Source organism: Perognathus longimembris, chromosome 10 (assembly GCF_023159225.1).
Source record: "Perognathus longimembris pacificus isolate PPM17 chromosome 10, ASM2315922v1, whole genome shotgun sequence".
NCBI classification, from domain to species: Eukaryota; Metazoa; Chordata; class Mammalia; order Rodentia; family Heteromyidae; genus Perognathus; species Perognathus longimembris.
In genome coordinates this window covers 26,117,071-26,135,143 of record NC_063170.1, presented here as the reverse complement: position 1 = coordinate 26,135,143, position 18,073 = coordinate 26,117,071, and the positions used below count along the sequence as shown (strand labels likewise).

Sequence of the window (18,073 nt, the reverse complement as noted above, 5' to 3'; positions counted from 1 at the left end):
GCCCACTGACAAGGAACTGAGAGAGACCACAGCCTTGCTAGCAGCTCAGCAGACCGCTCTGGAAGTGATTGTCAACATGTGCTGCAGTGAAGGTTTGCTGGCAGCTTGCTCCTGCTCTTTCTCCTGGGCCTGGGGCCACCTTCATGATGTGTGGGGCAGTGGCGGGGGGGAGGGGGGACATCTTTAATACTACATTATGTGTGGTTCCCACCCTTTCCAGATCCCTCAGACAATGAGTGGGAAGAGCTGTCGAGCAGCGATGAAAGCGATGCTTTCATGGAGACTTCCTTTAGTGAGGATGGTGGGCAGCTACTGACCCCACTGTGCCTGTCCCACGAGATTCACTCTGCTCTCACCAACTGCCTCATCCCAAAGAAGGTAATTGATGCTCACTCCAGGCTGGCGGAGCGTGGGAAAGCTCAGCTTGTTGTTCCCTCATGTACCCAGGAAGTCAGCACACACCTGCAGCTGCACGTGATGGTAGCACTGTGCACCAGTCAGAACCAACAGTGCTGGGAATAGATGAAAGGGGTTGTGTCTAATCACTCCTAACCATTTCACCTGGAAGGAAGGTGCTGGAATTTATGCAGAGATCTTGTCTGAAATAACTTTCCTTTCATTTTTGTCCTTTCTCTAGGTATTTGAGAAAACTGCCTTTCCAAGCAGTGCTGCTGTTGACATGTGCTCCCAGAGCCCTACCTGGAAACCTTTGATTAGAAAGTAAGAACTTGTCTGTTTTCAGATATTTGTGAAATGGTGGTAGAAAGTACTGACTCCTGCTGAGACACAGAGGTTCTGTTCCTGGGTAGCTACCCAGAGCAGTGCAAGTTCCCGAGCATGAGGGTCCATGGCCGAGATCATGCTAAGTGTGGCCCATAATGGCCCCAGCCTGAAAGAGCCTTGACCTCCATCACAGGTAGAATGGGTCAGTAAGTCTGATGTTACCATACAAATGTGAATGAGTACCTATGCTCACCACAGGGACAAAATGGAGAAGGTGCACACTTGTCGGGGCCTCTGAGGACCCCTTCCCCCCCCCATCTCCCCGGGGAATGCCTGAACCTCAGTTCTATGGAAGAAACTCCGCCCTATCCCTCATACCGGCAGAAAAAGTAAGGCATGTCCTTACCGGACTGCTCTAAGCTGAAGTGGGATGCCGAAATCCCTTCTTCGGCCCCCCATAATGTGTCAGGAGCCGCAGGACAAAGATATCGGGGAGACGGTTGGATGGTTGAATGGGTCTCCAAGGATTTAATTGGGAGGGGGGTTTATATAGCGGTAATGGCAGGAATGGGAAGGACTTGGGCCATTGGCTAAGCCGGGCTGCCCATCAGGTGATGTCATGAAACTTCCTTTGTGGGCTGGACAATCCCTATCATGGTGGCACGCACGTGTCTGCCTCCCCCAGGGGCCGGGACTTCTCTTCCGGTTGAGGGCGGAAGGTGGGAGGGACTCGCTATTACACTGTCCCAGGGCTGGGGGAAGGGCAGCGACTAGCTCTTGGCACCCTTCCCCCACCAAGGCCAAAACTGAATCCCCAACACACACTGTGACAGCCTTTACAAAGCTCAACACTGAACTAGGGATGCACACCTGGGAGGTGGCCCTGTAAAGAAAAGCAGAAAGTTTACCATACAGGTCAGGGAGGTAGAGTACAAGCTGGAAGAGACATGGACTGTGAGGGTCAAGCTCAGGAGTGTGGGTGTTTGCTTTATAAATTATTTGTTAAACTTTATGTGTGTGGATCTTTTACCCTATGTCTTAGTTCACAGTTAAAAGTAATTTGAAGAGGGTACCTTGCATGGAAATTCCTCCAAGTTGGATTTCCTCATGACTCCCAAGCCAGTTCTCTATCAGGCCCTTTGTGTCCCTGCACCCCTTTGTACTTTGAGCTATTTCCACTCACAACCTTAAGCCTCGGTGGAACGTTAACTCTGCACCAGCTGTGGTGGCACACATCTGTAATCCCAGGTGGAGGCAGGAAGATCATGAGTTCAGGGCTACATGGCAAGACCCTGTCTCAAAAAAAGAAAAGAATTTGTATAGAGTTGCAGTGGGTAAGTTGTAGAGAAGGAGACAGCACTGTTTCTTCTGTTACAGGATGAACACTGTACAGTGTAGAGCCCTTGTGTGCCTCCAGAGTCTGGTGTCCCTCCTCGATGTGGATCACCTGGGAGGAGCTCCAGCTCTCCAGACACTTGCGCAACACCTGTCAGAGCTGCTGTTTTCTCAGCCAGGTAAAGATCTCAGCCTTACTATCAAAGACTGCTTGCATAGAGCCAAATTGTAAAGGGGCAGGAACTTGGACTTGATAATTGTGTGGTGTTTGCCCTTTGATCTGCACAGACTTTTCCCACATACTAACAAAGTTGCCAGTGTATGGCATCAAGCTGAAGTGTGCCATCAGGCCCTTGGTTAGATTTTTATTTTATTAAATTTGTTTACACCCAGTTATGTAAGTACAATTAAGGCTGAATCATAAATATCATGAAGGCCTCATTAGGATGTTTGGAGTGGGGTTGGGGATTTAGCTCAGTGGAAGAGCACTTCCCTGGCAAGTACAGGGCCCTGAGTTCGGTCATCAGTGTTGAATCGAAGAAAAAAAAAAAAAAAAAAGGATAGCCCAGCACTGGTGGCTCATGCCTGAAATCCTAGCTACTCAGGAGCCTGAGATCTGAGGATTGTGAATTTAAGCCAGTCCAGGTGGAAAGGCTGTGAAATTCTTATCTCCAATTAACCACCAGAAAACCTAAGGTGGTGCTGTAGGTTAAAATGGTATAGCACTAGCCTTGAGCAAAAGAGCTCAGAAACAGTGCCCAGGCCCTTAGTTCAAGGCCCACAACTGACCAAATAAATGTGTGTTTGTGTATTTGCATAATTTTCAATTCTTCTTAATTGTAAGAATTTGAGCAGATTGCCAGTGGTTCATATCTATAATCCTAGCTACTCAAGAGGCTGAGATCTGAGGATCACAGTTTCAAGCCAGCCTGAGCAGGAAAGACTTTAAAACTTCTTATCTCCATTTAACTACCAAACAGCCAGAAGTGGTAGAGCTCAATGGTAGGACACCAGTCTTGAGCAATAAAGCTAAGGGACCATGTCCAGGACCTGAGTTCAAGCCTCAGGACTTGTATAACTCTATCCTCTGTGTACATCGCCTTTATAATAACAAAAGAAAAATAGAAAAAAGGTTTAAAAAACAACAACTAACTTTGGGTGGGTAATATATAAACTCTATGTAGGAAAAAATTTAAAAGTAATAAGAAAATGTAAATTAGATGGGCCCTTCCTTTTGTCTTAGTTCCTCTCCCGGGATCACACCACTGTTAAACAATTTCTTTTATTTCCTTTCAGAGAGATTCTTCAAAGATAGTGTAGGCAGTGATGGCACAATTCCTCATATAGTCTTCCACCTTGCTTTTGTTTGTTTGTTTATTGCTAGTCCTGGGACTTGAACTCTGGACCTGAGCACTGTCCCTGGCTTCTTTTTGCTCAAGGCTAGCACTCTACCACTTGAGCCACAGCACCACTTCTGGCTTTTCCTATTTACATGGTGCTGAGGGATCGAACCCAGGGCTCCATGTATGCTAGGCAAGCATGCTACCACTAGGCCATATTCCCAGCCCTCCATCTTGCTTTTGTAACACATATCTTTCTTCAAATGCCTTTGCATGAAAGTTATTGCATCTCTTAGACTACAGCTCTCTTCTATGGATTAATTTCATTTATGCTCAAAAACCTAGAGTGATTTTATTTTTGCACCTGTATTTGTGCTTGAACTCAGGACCTTACTCTCTCCCTTAGCTTTTTCACTCAAGGCTATCACTCTGTCATTTGAACCAGAGTTCCACTTTTGTCTTTTTGCTGGTTAATTCCAGATAAGAGTCTGATGGACTTTTCTGCCTGGGCTGGCATTGAACCTCACTCTTTAAATTTGAACCTCCTAAGTAGCTAGATTATAGGCATGAGCCACCAGCACCAAGCCATAATTTTTATTTTTTTTTAATTTAAAAGTGTTTATATTTAGTTCCATAGGGGTCTATAAATCACAATTAAAAAGATACTAATCTATGAGAGATATGGTTTGATACTCATTTACTATTTATTAAATGAAATTCACCAATCAAAAAAAAAAGCCTAACATTTAATTGAGCTAAGAATGAACTAGGAAGCCCTTGGAACAGGATGGGTGCCCTGAGGCTCCCTCACCATTGCTTTCACGTGACCCATGCTCAGTGCATGCAAGCTCCTCCAGTCTCCTCATGCATCGTCATGGAATGTGGAAGTCCCCTAGTGCATTACCTGCGATTCAGGGTCCCCAAGTTCAAGCTGAGATCAGAAGGAGCTCAGTTTCAGGCCAGTCCAGGAAAAATGTTGTTGTGACCTCATCTCAACAGAAACAGCTAGGTGTGGCAATGAGCAAGAAGCATAAATAAGAGGATTGTGCTCCAAGCCAGTCCAGGAAAAATAACCTGGGTCTGGGAATGTGGCTTAGTGGTAGAGTGCTTGCCTAGCATGCATGAAGCACTGGGTTTGATTCCTCAGCACCATATACACAGAAAATGCTGGAAGTGGTGTTGTGTCTCAAGTGGTAGAGCACTAGCCTTAAGCAAAAGGAGCTCTGGGACCAGCACCAAAAAAACAAAAAAACCCATACATGCACACAAAATAAATAACAGCGTCAGTGGCTCACACCTATAATCCTAGCTACTCGGGAAGCTGATATCTAAGGATTGCTGTTCAAAGCCAGCCTGGGCAAGAAAGTTCATGAGACTCTTATCTCCAATAAATTATCAAAAAAGCTAGAAATGGAGCTGTGGCTCAAGTGGTAGAGTGGTAGCTTTGAGCAAAAAAGATCAAGGACAGCACCTAGTCCCAAGTTCAAGTTTAGGACACACACACACACACACACACACACACACACACACACACACACACACACACAAATAGGGCAAAAAAGGAATGGAGGTTGGGCTTAAATGGGAAACTCTGAGTTCACACCCCAGTACTACCAAATATATCTACTGCATAAATGACTGTCTCATAGGATTTCATTATAAGAGAGTTCATTGTTATTCCAAAATAAACAACAACTATGTTACTTTTGGGACCAGTTCTTATCTTCATTTCTCCAAGTATCAGTGTTAAGGGACACAAGAGGACACAGATGGGACACAGATGGACCTGAGCAATGTGGACAGCCCAATCCTCCAGTAGTAACTTTCCCTGTCTGCAGTCCTGTCCCTTTCATGTGTGGAGAGCCAATTAAGATAACCTGTCCCAGTCATGTGTTGTGACAGTGGCCTGTAGTGGGTGATATCTACAAAAACAATATCATGGCTTCAAGACACATCAAAGTGTTCTTAATCTAGCAGCATGTCACAAACATTTGTTTCTTTCTTTGTTTTAAGATTATGTCAATAGTAGCCAGGAACATAGAATTTATTTAATAACATCAAAGTGCTTAGTCACCCTGTCCCACAATTCAGAAGCCATCCATCATTCTTCCAGGCCTCAGCTTGGTATAGTCTCTGTGGCCCCAGCAGTCATGCCTGCAGAGGCAGCCACATGATCTGGGAGAAACGTACCCCAGTGCTTCTGTATATAGCAGAAGCAAAGAACAGGTGCATTCATTCCAGTGAAGAAGCCTTTCTGCTGGCTGGCAATAGGCCCTGGGTACTTGGACTTCACTCACTGACAAGCGGTTCAAAGGCAAGAGACGGCAGCTGTGGACTAGGGCTTGACAAGGTCAGCTCATGGCTGGGCAGAAATTGGAAACAGATGTTATGGGTGGGCCCTGCTTATTGGGACCCTGGCTGTGGATTTCTGTTTGGCCCTGCTCCCTGCCTCAGACTGTGGGAGAATGAGTAGATGGCTATGGGCGTGAGCAATAAGGGCGCCTCTTCCTAGTTCCGCAGGTATCAGGCTGGCTAAAGGGACAAATGCCAGCAAAGGCCAGGGAGACCACCCACCCTACCACCACTTACACCATCCACGTATCTTCCAAGTTACTAAGAAGGTCTATGGCAGGGGGACATGTGGCTGATCACGATCAGCCCTACATAGGCTGCCCAGCCACTTCTGTACTCTGGTGCTCATTCCAATTGTGCCAGCTACTCACTTTGATGGGATTGAGTGAAATAAGATTCCAGTTACTGTCCTATGGGACCCCGGATTCCATAATAATGCACTGTGGGACCCCAGATACACTAGAATGGCAGTCTAGACACCATTGCACCTATTGGTAGAAATGACTATTTGACAAACTTTACACGTGGGCTGAGATACTCCACTTTTGAGACGATATTCTAATACAATCCTTCTAGATACCTGTGATTTCTTTAGATGTAATCTTGTGAATGTATGGATAGTGTTGTTGGTGAATTTGGTGGGGTAGATAAGGCTAAATTGCTCTGCTTTTTGTGTTAACTATGTTTGAAAGTTAAACACATGAGACTTGTATAGCTCTATCTAATTTGTTTTATTTTTAATGCTAAAGCACAGTTCTGAATAGTTACCAAGTTTCTGAGTCTCTCTGCACACCAACATTGTGCTTCTGGCTAAGCACCAGGGATAAAATGACAGATGTTTTAGTAGAATGTGATTCTTACATTAAAAGCATCATTATCTTTTTTCCTTTTGTTAGGAGCTTGATTTTCAAAGCACCTAATTTTCTATAATGTTGTTTTCTCATTCTGTCAGTTTGGCTCCATTACATTGTTTAGGATTCTGTTTTCCTAGATTTTGGAAGTTTGAATTATTTTTTTTGTTGTTGTTGTTAGAATGATGGTATCCCATTCTGGGGTATATTTTCTTTTCTGTATCAGGATATTGAAATTAATCTGAAAAATTCATCAAAATATAAGCTGATACTTGTAGGTTGATTAGGCATGCTACAACTTCTTTGGCAGTATATTATGTTCTTAGGAACTTTTTTGTTTTGGCAGCAGGATAAGGTTTGAACCTAGGGCCTCCTGCATAAGCAAACTGTTCCACTGAGCTATATTCCTAGTCCAGAAAGACATTTCAAATCTTACCCTTTTTTTAACTTCTTTTAATATTTCCTCTATTTCTTAGGGAATGTCAGGTCTGCTGACCTGTTACTGAAACTCATCTGGATGGGTTAAATTATCTTTCCCAAATTTGGATGAATGACCAAAAATGTGTTCCTTATCTAGATAAGGCTATATGGTGAGACCTTGTCTCAAAAAACACAATAGTTTCTCACATTCGTTTTTGAGAAGCTGCCTGCCTTTCACCTAAGCAATTTAAAGTGGGGCATCAGAATTAGAAAGGAGGTCTCCAGCACCACAGAGCAGGAAGCCAAGCTGTCTATTGCTGTATTACAAATTACCCCAAATAGTGACTTAAAACCACAGTAATCACAGCACTGGTGGCTCACACCTGTAATCCTAGCTACTTAGGAAGATCTGAGGATTACAGTTTGAAGCCAGCCCAGGCAGGAAAATTTGAGATTCCTATCTCCAATTAACCACCAAAAAAAGCTGAAAGTGGAGCTATGGCTTGAACACAAAAGCTCTGGGACAGCATCCAGTCCCATTGATTTCAAGCCCCAGGACCAACACAAAAAATAAAAAATTCAGTAAAAACAGCAGTAATCAATACTGGCTTTTAGGATCTAGCCAGTTACTTGTGTGTCCGGTTGGTTGAAGAAGTCACAAATCACACCTAGATTCAAGGCAGGAGGAAATGGACTCCCCTTCCTTGTGGGAAGGGCAGGGTTCCATAACAGCACACAGGACTTTTGGAAGTTACCGTGTACATCACAAGTGCTTTCCTTTCCCGTGGAAGGGGCCCTTGCTGCTGCCCACCACCACCAGCACCATGGCCTGGAACTGCTCTGCTGCTCTTGTGTGGGAAGAGGGGTGGTTGGAAAATAGATGAGGAGCTAGAGTGGGGTTGGTGAAGACCTGGGGGCAGGGCAGCCTAGACCCCCGGGCTGCAGTTCCTGGCTTGCAGTGGGCTAGGTTTGGCAAGAAGGCTGGTGTCGGAGGCAACTTGACAGAGGGCTGCGTAGCGCCATGATGGAGGTGGGTAAGACTGAGTTAGTGCACAGCAGTGGCTCAGAGCTGTCCTGTTCCAAAGGGAGTCCAGTGATTTCCCCCCCAGGTCATCTTCAGATTTCAGATCTATAGCGACCAGGGCTCTGTGAACTAAACATTGGCTTAAATATCAAGCATTTTTTTAAAATCACAGTATATGCTAACATGTGGCATGCTTTCTTTAATCCACTTTTCTCAAATTAGCTTGTTTTGGGAGAGAGAACTTAACTTGATCTTTGTGTTTTGTGGTAACTTTCTGTTTTAGATTTTGCTGACCACCCTGACTTTCTGGAAGCAATAAGCAGTGCCTTGAGGGCCCTTTTGCAAACAATGGCCTCCAATAACCTTCCCCAGGTAAGACTTTGAAAACTATAGTGAAACTTGAAGTGTCTTCTTGTTGGAGGTGATTCTGTGGCCATACAACTGGTTGTTGGTTTTTTAAAATTTTCATTCCCTCTGTTTTTTGAGATAGGGCCTCACTATGCAACCTAGTCTGGCCTTGAACTCTCTGATCTTCCTGCACGCTGCCTCCCAAGTACTGGGATTAAGGGCATACACCACTAGGTCCAGCTAATTAAAGTTGACCCATTTTAAACAAGAGGGTTTTTTGTTGTTGTTGCTGCTGCTGTTTTTCTTTTTGTTCATTTCTTTTGTCTTGTTTATCTGTCTTTGGGAGGGTAAGGAGGGGGTACAGAAATGAAGGGACAAAGGGTGAACAAATGCAGCAGTGGTACTCACTAGACACTATGTTGAAAATGAACTATACAACTTGTGGGTGGGGACAGAAGGAAAAAGCTAGGAGAGAGTAAGTGAAGGAGTGACATTATCCAAAAAGAAATGTGCTCTTTGCCTGACTTATGTAACTGTAACCCCTCTGCACATCACCTTTACAATGTCTGAGCTGGGGATTGAAGCCAGGGACTTATGAATGGGAGGCAAGCACTCCACTATTGGAGTTGGTTTATTTTGTTTTGTTTTCCATTCTGGGGATTTTTTTGTTGTTTTGTTTTTAACTGTTCAACAAAATGGATGCTGTTGACATGGTAATATGTACTCTTTATGATTTAAAAGCCTCTGCATATTTGAAAAAAAAATTTTTTTTTACAGTTCTGGGGCTTGACATCTGGGCCTGGGTACTGTCCCTGAGCTCTACCATTTGAGCCACAGCACCACTTCCAGTTTTCTGGTGGTTAATAAGAGTCTCATGGCCTTTTCTACCCAGGCTGGCTTTGAACTGTGATCCTCAGATCTCAGCCTCCTAAGTAGCTAGGATTATAAGTGTGAGCCTCCAGTGCCTGGCTTTTATTATTTTTTTTTAATTTTTAATAAAAGTGATGTACAGAGAGGTTACAGTTCAGAATTCTTTTAACATAACTGTTGGCCCTCTTTTTCTGTGAAATGCAAATGGTAATAACACATAGCCTACCTTGTGGCTGTAGGGCCTGTAGAAAAATATGGTACTTTTACCCTTATTTTCTTTCTTTTATTTGTCAGTTATCGGGCTTGGACTCAGGGCCTGGGGCACTGTCCCTGAGCTCTTTTGCTCAAGGGTAGCACTCTGCCACTTTTAGCCACAGCTCTACTTCTGGTTTTCTGGTGGCTAATTGGAGAGAAGTGTTTTACAGACTTTTCTGTCCAGGCTGACGATCTCAGCCTCCTGGGTAGCTAGGATTATAGGCATGAGTCACTGGTGTGAGCTTTTGCTCCCCCCTCCCCCTCCCCCTCCCCCTCCCCCTCCTCCTCCTCCTCCTCCTCCTCCTCCTCCCTCCCCCCCCTCTTTTTTTTGCCAGTCCTAGGGCTTGAACCTCAGGGCCTAGGCACTGGCCCTGGCTTCTTTTGCTCAAGACTAGAGCTGTACCACTTGAGCCACAACACCACTTCTGGCTTTTATAATTTATATGGTACTGAGGAATCGAACCCAGGGCTTCATACATGCTAGGCAAGCACTGTACCGCTAGCCACATTCCCAGCCCATGCTCTTATTTTCTGTGGCATGTAGGGAGCAGTTACTGGGCCTGCCTACTAGTTACAGAAAACTACTTGAGCCAGGTGTGATGATGAATACCTGTAGTCCTACCCTTAGTCCCAGGAGGATAGTGCATTGCCAGGTTGCATGCAAAGAGAGGGAGGGAGGGAGGGAGGGAGTGAAGGAGGGAGTGAAGGGAGAGAGGGAGGGAGGGAGGGAGGGAGGGAGGGAGGGAGGGGAAGGGAAGGGAAGGAAGGAAAAAGCAGTCAAAGCTTGTGCTCAGTCAGAGGTAACTATTCGTATATGTTAAGATCCTGGTTTCTCAGGCTCACTGTATCCTAGGTGTTGAACCCAGGTCCCCCAAGTGTCACATTAGCGGGGCCGTGTGCAGCTCAGGACCTGGTTGCTGCTTCCTTGTCTAGCTCTTTACCTACCTTGCTAGCTTGTGTGCATTCGTTGACTTGAGTTCTGATAATGCTTTAACATACCTTGTGATTCACCATAGCCTTGTTATTACAAAATTTTCTTTGTGGGTAGTTTTGGGGTTTGAACCTACGATCTTCTAGCTTGCTAGGCTGATTCCTTACCTCTAAGCCACATGCCAGCTCAGCCCTTGCTTGTCATTAGAGTATTTCCTGAGAAATCTGGCATATTAGCTGCTCCTTTTCATTGGGCAAAAGCCATGCAGAAGGTTCACAAATGAGTTTGACAGTTGGTAGAGTGTTGGTTAGCCAATGAGCAAAAGAGGCAGGTACCGAGTGAGTCCCAGTCTGACCTAAAAACAAAAGAAATAAGCTTGAGGTTTACCAATGGAAACTGCAGCTCTTCGTGGATGTCTGCGACCCTGTGGGAAGTAGACAGTTTATGGAATCCAGTAACCTGTGCTGGATTGTGGAGAGGTCCAAGCATGACCGGGATTTGAACTGAGAAAGTCTGGCTCTAGACTCTGGCTCTGTCTTTTTTTTTTTTTTTTTTTGTCTTTGTCTGAGTATGAGACTCTACTTTAGTACCTGACACTTTGACTCATTGACTGGTGCTCTACCAACTGAACCATGCCACCAACCCCAGACCATCTTTTTCTCACTGCTCTGTGCTGCTGGTTAGAGGGCTTGTCTAAGCAGCAACCCATTCATGAAACTTGCTCCCAAACTGTGCTCAAATTAGCCCAAGCTGAAGATTACCACCACATAGCACTATATAACAGTGATATTTATGATCGCTGGTAATTTACAACCAGAATATCTCAAAGTTCTTACATTATTTACACTGTTTTTGTATGTGTGTGTGTTGGTCCTGGGCCTTTCACTGAGGGCCTAGGTGCTGTTTACCACTTGAGCCACAGCTCTGCTTCCAGCTTTTGAGTGATTAATTAGAGTCTCACAGGCTCTCCTGCCTGGTCTGGCTTCAAACCATGATCCTCAGATCTCAGTCTTCTGACTAGCTAGGAATAAAGGCATGCGTTACCAGCACCCACTACACATTTTTATTAAGGTTACTTTAAAAACTTTCCTTTCTTTTTTGGTGGTTCTGGGGTTTGAATTGAGGGCCTTCTGCTTGCTAGGCAAGTAGTGTACCACTTGAGCCATATTCCTCATCCCTTTTTGCTTCAATTAGGGTCTTGTGCTTTTTACCCAACTGGCCTTAGAGTGCAATCCCCCAATCGACATTTGCTGCGTAGCTAGGATGACAGTTATGTGCCACCATGCCCAGCTAATTTGTTGTGAATAGTTTTCACTAGTTTTTGTTTTGTTCTGTTTTGTTTTTCTGGGCTGATCTCCAGCCAGTTTTCCAAATCTCTACCTCCTGAGTAGCTGGGATTACAGACATGAGCCATCTTACTCAACTATACTTTCAAATGAGCTGAGCACCAGTGGTCCACACCTGTAATCCTAGCTACTCAGGTGGCTGAGATCTGAGGATGGTGGTTCAAAGCCAGCCCAGCCAGGAAAGTCCTTGAGACTCTTATTTCCAATTAACCACTAGAAAACTGGAAGTGGTGCTGTGGCTCAAGTGGTAGAATGCTAGACTTGAGCTGAAGAGCTCAGGGACAGCACCCAGGCCTAGAGTTCAAGCCCCGTGACCAACAAAAAAAACAAGCAAACAAACCTTTCAAACCTTTATGATCAATATAAAACAAAACTGGAGTCTGTGTAGTATGTGTATATCTGAAATGAAAGTCTTCAAATTAAAAGTAAGACTTGAGTCTCCAATATGTATTGGATAGTGACAAGTGACCCAGAATACCCAGATTCTCTGCCAGGTGCGCCTTCTGCTCTTGGCCTCACACAGCCTATAGAAGAGATTGCTGGCTTTCGTTTGCCATTGGAATGGTGGGGTGTCACACTATACATTCTCTCCCCCCCCAACAGTGCATGACGCCCGAGCAGCTGATGACGCTGTGCAGAGCTGGCATTGGGAGCACCAATGTTGGGGTTCGAGTGAACCTTGTCAGTATTTCAGGAATCATTGGCAGCGTGCTGGCCAAAGAAGGTGGGACACTTGAAACTCTTAAGGTAAAACATTTGCTCCCAAAGTTGGTGTGAAATACTGGGGTACTGGGGAAGCGGGGAGGAGTAACATTACAGGGTTTCTAGTGCTTGTGTGGGCCCCATGGGAAGACACTGTAGCAACAAGTTGCTGAAGGTATGTTAGTACAAGGAACATTTTAGGGTGATCTAATGGCAGGTGTTAGTTAAGTACTTTTGAAGTTGAGCCTCATTTTGCCATTTAACTACTTGAGATGTGGTATGTGTGTGTGTAATTTCTCTACACTAAGGCTGATTGCCACTTTAATGGAATAATAACCTCTTCTCAACTATACAATTTGTAAATCTTGTTAAATTTCTAAGCATGAAAAAGGTAGTAACTACTGAGTTTGTGCCCATAAGAGATCAACAGTTACTATTCTATCTGTGTACTTCATGGAGTTTCACTTCTGTGCATTTAGGTAAATTGCAGACATAGCATTTTCCCCTGTCAGCTTAATTGTATCTCTTATAAATAGGGACAGGGTCAGGGTTTTACTTGTCTGCCATTGGTATGCCTTCTGCAGTTGTCATTTCTTGATGTATCTACTTCCTGGTCCTATTCATAATCTCCTAGTTGGCTCCAGTATACCTACTTGCAGGTAGTTTAAGCCAGGAAAGCCAGAGATCCTGCCTGGTTTGGGATCGTGTACGTCTCCTTCTCTCTTGACCTTGGTTCTCCTGTAACCACCTGCTTGTCCTCATCACCCAGCTCAGCACCCAGCAGAATGTCCAGCCGTGTGAGTCTGTCTGACTGCTTCCTTGTGGTTGTAGGCTTGTTCCTCTGTCCTCTCTACTTCCTGCCAGTTGGAAACTACATCTAAAGACTGGATTTGCTTGAGAGCCAAGGATTGAGATCCTTGTTTTAATAAGACTACCTCATAGGTAGTGCTCTGGGCTTCAAGTTACATTCTGGAGGAGACAGTGGGGGCCCAGAGAGCTTAGCCAGCTGGCCAATGATCACCTGTTCCTTAGCTCCATGACTGGGTACACATCATGCTAGAGGTGCTGGGAGGCAGAGCAGCTAGGTTACAGGTTATTCTGTGCCTTCACATCATGGGAAGCTCTATAGCAGGTCTGTGGGTAGCAGATCAACCAAGACAGTGAGCAAAATGAGTAATTCATCTACTATTAAAAGCAGATTTTGTTGTTACAGGTAAGATTTCTGTGCCTTCAACACTAGACAGGAGCCTTTCAGGGGAGGTAAAGGGCAGTTCCAAAATCAATTTTTCCAGTGTTGTTGTGGATCTTAATTCACTTGACTTAGGAATGTAAGCATAATACTCTTCTGTTGTATTCAATGTGTTTATAAGGATTGGCAAAGTCTTCATTCCTTAGTAAGTTCTCATTTCTGCTGGACCTTCTGTGTGAAGTGGGATGATGGCAAGACCAGCAGCAGCACACCTGTGCACGTATGTAGTCGGGTTACCTGTGTGTGTTGTTCCAGACCATTGGGAGCTTTCTGCTTGAGGTTGCCACCAAAGACCCTTCCCTCGTGGTTGCAGGAGAAGCTCTGGATGCCCTCTTCGATGTCTTCGCGGATGGAGAGGAAGCTGAAAAGGCCTCAATTCAAATAAAATTGCTCTCTACTCTTAGAGAATTTCAGCCCATCTTCAAAATGAAGGTTTGTAGCTGCTTTACTTGTCGATGCACAAGCCTAGTAGTCGCTGGGGAGGGAGTATAATTATAATTGCTCTATGCAGCTTAGCACTGGTGCAGACTGCAGCAGCCCCGGTAAGTGCCAGAGATTACCAGAGAGAGCACTTTACCCCAAAGGCTTGTTGACTGAGTTATCAATCTGCAGTGATGCCCAGACCTTGGACTTGAAGCCATATTGGCATTTGACTGGCCTCTTGCACTCTACCGACGCTTCGTGTGTGTAAATGCTGCAATCTGAACCCACCAAGCACTTTCATAGAGCACATCAAAGCTGCAACCCAGCCTCTGAAGAACTCAGAGTCTGGGTGCTGTGCCTCAGCTTTTTGTTTGCTCAAGACTGGTGCTCTGCTACTTGAGTCATACCACCACTTGGGCTTTTTTTTTTCCCCAACTCTTAACCTAAATAAGAAGACTGGCCTACCAACCTGTTTTATAGCACACTTTCCAGCTGGTTCTGTTCTACCCTAAAACTTCACCTCTGGTGGAGTGCCATAAAAGTCATTCTTTTAAAGTCTAACTCCACTGGGCAGATGTCTCTTGTCTGTAAATCTTAAGCTTCTCGTGAGGCTGAAAGAAGGATCAAAGTTCCAGGCCGGCTAAATGGAAAAACAGGCAAGATCCCATATCAGGAGAAAAGGCTGGGCGTGGTGGCATAAGTGAGAAAAAGAAGAGGCTGGGACAGAGGCCAGGTGGTAGAGTGCTTGCCTAGCAAGTCCTGCCAAAAATTAGTAAATAAAAGGGTGCACATTCTCAATTTGTCTTTATTCTTTGTATTTTCTTTAACTTGGGTGTAAAACTGTTTCACCGAATCTTGAAGTCTTGGTTGTAAAATAGTTACATATACCCCAAATTAAATACTTTATGTAAATGACTTTGTAATAGATACCAAATTGCATACTTTTTTTTTTTTGAGCAGATCCGAAAGGAGGGGAGAGGTAAATACAGTCCAGATCAGCTGTGTGTTCTTGACAATGTGAAGATGAACTTGAGAAGGTTTATCGCTTATCAAGAAACTGTGGAGAAAAGACTGACTTCCTGAGCCATCAGGAGAGTGCCAAGACTCTCCTGCGGGCACGGTCAGAGTGCTGTGTGTGGTATGGGAAGACCTGGCTCTGTCCCCAGTACCACAGAAAGAGAGAGACCAACTTCCCAAAGGAGTTGATGCTGCAGATATGTGCTTCCAAAAGCTATTGTCATGCTCATACTTTGAACTTTAATTTGAAGTTCATAAAAAAAAAAAGTAAAACCTGTAAGAAAAGCATGCTTGGGCAGTGGGATCTGTGCATTTGTCTATGTGTCTCCCACGAACTTCAGTCCCCGAGAACAGAGGCAATATGGTGTGGTCCCAAGTGGTTTTGTATGTTGTGATAATTATTTGGTGCTTCAGGAGCTGGAACTCCGGGCCATGCACACACTCTGCTCTGAACGGCATGCCTGGCCCTCAACCATTTCCTGGGCAGTATAGAAACTTTCAAGAATCATGCCCTTGAATTTTGCAAGAAAGCTAAGTCTCAACCATTGCCTGGGTACTTTTTTAAGCGCTATTATTTTCATTAGATGAAACTAACTGGGTCCTATTAGTATATAGCACTTCAGGACCCTGTTGTGAAGAAGTAATTGAATTAATTTGTGTCACTCAGGGGCTGGCACTGGTGAGCTACTGAGGTAACAGTAATCTCATGGTGATCTGATCAATTCCTGCCTTGATTTAATATGGTATTGAGTCAGAATTGTAAAACATATTTTGAATAAATAACATTTTCATTATAAGCTTTGTGTCTTATACATTCCTTTTTGTAACACACACACACATACACCTATTCCTGGGTGGCCTACCTCTCCTTTGTGTAGGGTATTGGAAAAGCCTGGTGGCAGCCATACCTCAGAAGTCCTGAAAGTATGAGGTGACAGCTGGCTTGTGGCAGGAACTTTCCTGGATCTGCAAGCCAGCCCTGGTTTGCTCCATTGTCCGCTAGTCAGAAGAATTGTCCACAGAGATTTGAGTGTTCCACACAGTTGGTTTTGGTTGTCCTGAATAAAAAACAACAAATATTTGACTCTTTATTTTGGTGCTATGCATTGACCCTAGGGCCTTGCACACTTCAGGCAAATGCTGTACCACTGAACTCATGCCCTTTGCCTGTCGGCCTGCCTGCCTGTTTTGATTGCTATAAACTAATCCAGTCTGGCTTCAGTGTTTAAATGTAGCTTATACCTACAATCCTAGCTAATCATGATGTTGAGATCTGAGGATCAAGATTCAAAGCCAGCCCAAACAACTAAATCTGAGAGAAGCTTTTATCTCCAGTTTCAAGAATTGGAGCAAAAGGTCAGACGTGGCTGTGTAGTGACAGCCTTAGTGAAAAGGCCAAGCCAGAAAGCAAGCCTGAGTTCAAGCCTCAGTTCCAGCAAACCCCCCCACCCACCAAAAAAATGATGTATTGAGACTTGTTTCATTACCTGTGGTGGTCTACCTTGGAGCCAGTGGGAAGAAGGTGGCTTCAACAACTGTTGGGTGATGTTTACAGATGTCAGTTACATTGTATCCAGGATGCAAAAGTTTTTGAGACTGTCTTGTTATGAAATTCTGGCTGGCCTTGAACTCTTGATCCTCCTGCCTCTGCATCCTGAGGGCTGAGATTACAGGCATGAGCCTGCCCAAGTATGGAGTACAAGTTGTGTGTGTGTGTGTGTGTGTGTGTGTGTGTACCACTTCTGGGGCTTGAACTTGGCCTGGACACTGTCCCTTAGTGTTTTTGTTTTTGTTTTGTTTTTTGTTTTTTTGCTCAGAGTTGGCCCTCTGAGCCACACCTCTGCTTCCAGCTTTTTGGTGGTCCCAGAATAGATTCTCACAGACTTCTCAACCTGAACTGGCCTCAAATCCCAATCTTCAGGTCTTAGCCTCCTAAGTAGCTAGAATTACAAGTGAACCACCACCTCCTGGCAAAGTAGTGATTTTTCTTTCCTTAGGCAAACATATAAGAGGTGGAATACTTGAAAATTTATTTGGTCAGAAACAGGTTATAAGGTGGCTTTAGTAAGCCCCTACTTATCACTAATTCCTTTGAATGTAAGTAGAAGAAATTCCCAGGTTATAGTGGATTATGTACATAAAACCCAGTATATACACTGCTTATACAAAACACATTTCACCTCTAGGAACAGACTAGAAGGGGAGGGGTGGAATAAGATCTTTCCTGTGAGTGTTGTACAAAAGAAAGCAGGACTAGTCCAACTTCAGATAAAACAGACTATAAATCACAAGCAGTAAAATGAGCTTGGCAGGTAGTTCACACCTGCAATCCTAGCTACTCAGGAAGCTGAGGTCTGAGGATCGTGGTTCAAAGCCGGCAGGAAAGTCCTTGAGACTCTTATTTCCAATTAACAACCAGAAAACCGGTAGTGATGCTGTGGCCCAAGTGGTACAGTGCTAGCCTTGAGCTGAAGAGCTCAGGGACAGTGCCCAGGCCCAGGATTGACAAAAAATAAAAATAAAAAGGAGTCAAGGAAGGTCACTATGTAATGATAAAACATGAGGAAAATATGTCTACCAGATATTGGAGCAAACATATCACAGAAAATACTAACAGACCTTCAAGGAGGAAGAGAGAATTAGGGCAATCATAGGAGGGACTTAGACCAAACAAACAGCACAGTTATTTACACCCAGACCAGTCAGATACCAGTGGCTCACACTTGTAATCCTACTCAGAAAGCTGAGATCTGAGGATGGCAGTTTGAAGCCAGCCTGGACAGGAAAGTCTGAGAGACTCTTACCTCCAATTAACCACCAAAAATCCAGAAGTGGGGGTGTGGGCCACGTGGTAGAGTGCCAGTCTTGAGTGAAAAAGCTTAGGGAC

At 44.5% G+C, this 18,073-nt stretch overlaps 1 protein-coding gene across 2 annotated transcripts in view; it reads left to right on the top strand.

Annotated features, from left to right (window-relative positions):
- Positions 1-16,165, top strand: part of Heatr3 (HEAT repeat containing 3) — a 44,657-nt gene extending 28,492 nt beyond the window's left edge. Inside the window, exons 8-15 of one of the 2 annotated variants that reach the window (XM_048355653.1) lie at positions 2-92; positions 221-378; positions 638-720; positions 2,101-2,237; positions 8,329-8,417; positions 12,399-12,542; positions 14,002-14,178; positions 15,130-16,165. In XM_048355653.1, coding sequence (XP_048211610.1) covers positions 2-92; positions 221-378; positions 638-720; positions 2,101-2,237; positions 8,329-8,417; positions 12,399-12,542; positions 14,002-14,178; positions 15,130-15,252 — 1,002 coding nt within the window. In that variant the 3' untranslated portion in view covers positions 15,253-16,165. Of the gene's footprint in view, position 1; positions 93-220; positions 379-637; positions 721-2,100; positions 2,238-8,328; positions 8,418-12,398; positions 12,543-14,001; positions 14,179-15,129 lie in introns of those variants that run through there. The other variant, XM_048355654.1, reaches the window with a different exon arrangement.
- The last annotated feature ends 1,908 nt before the right edge of the window (positions 16,166-18,073 follow it).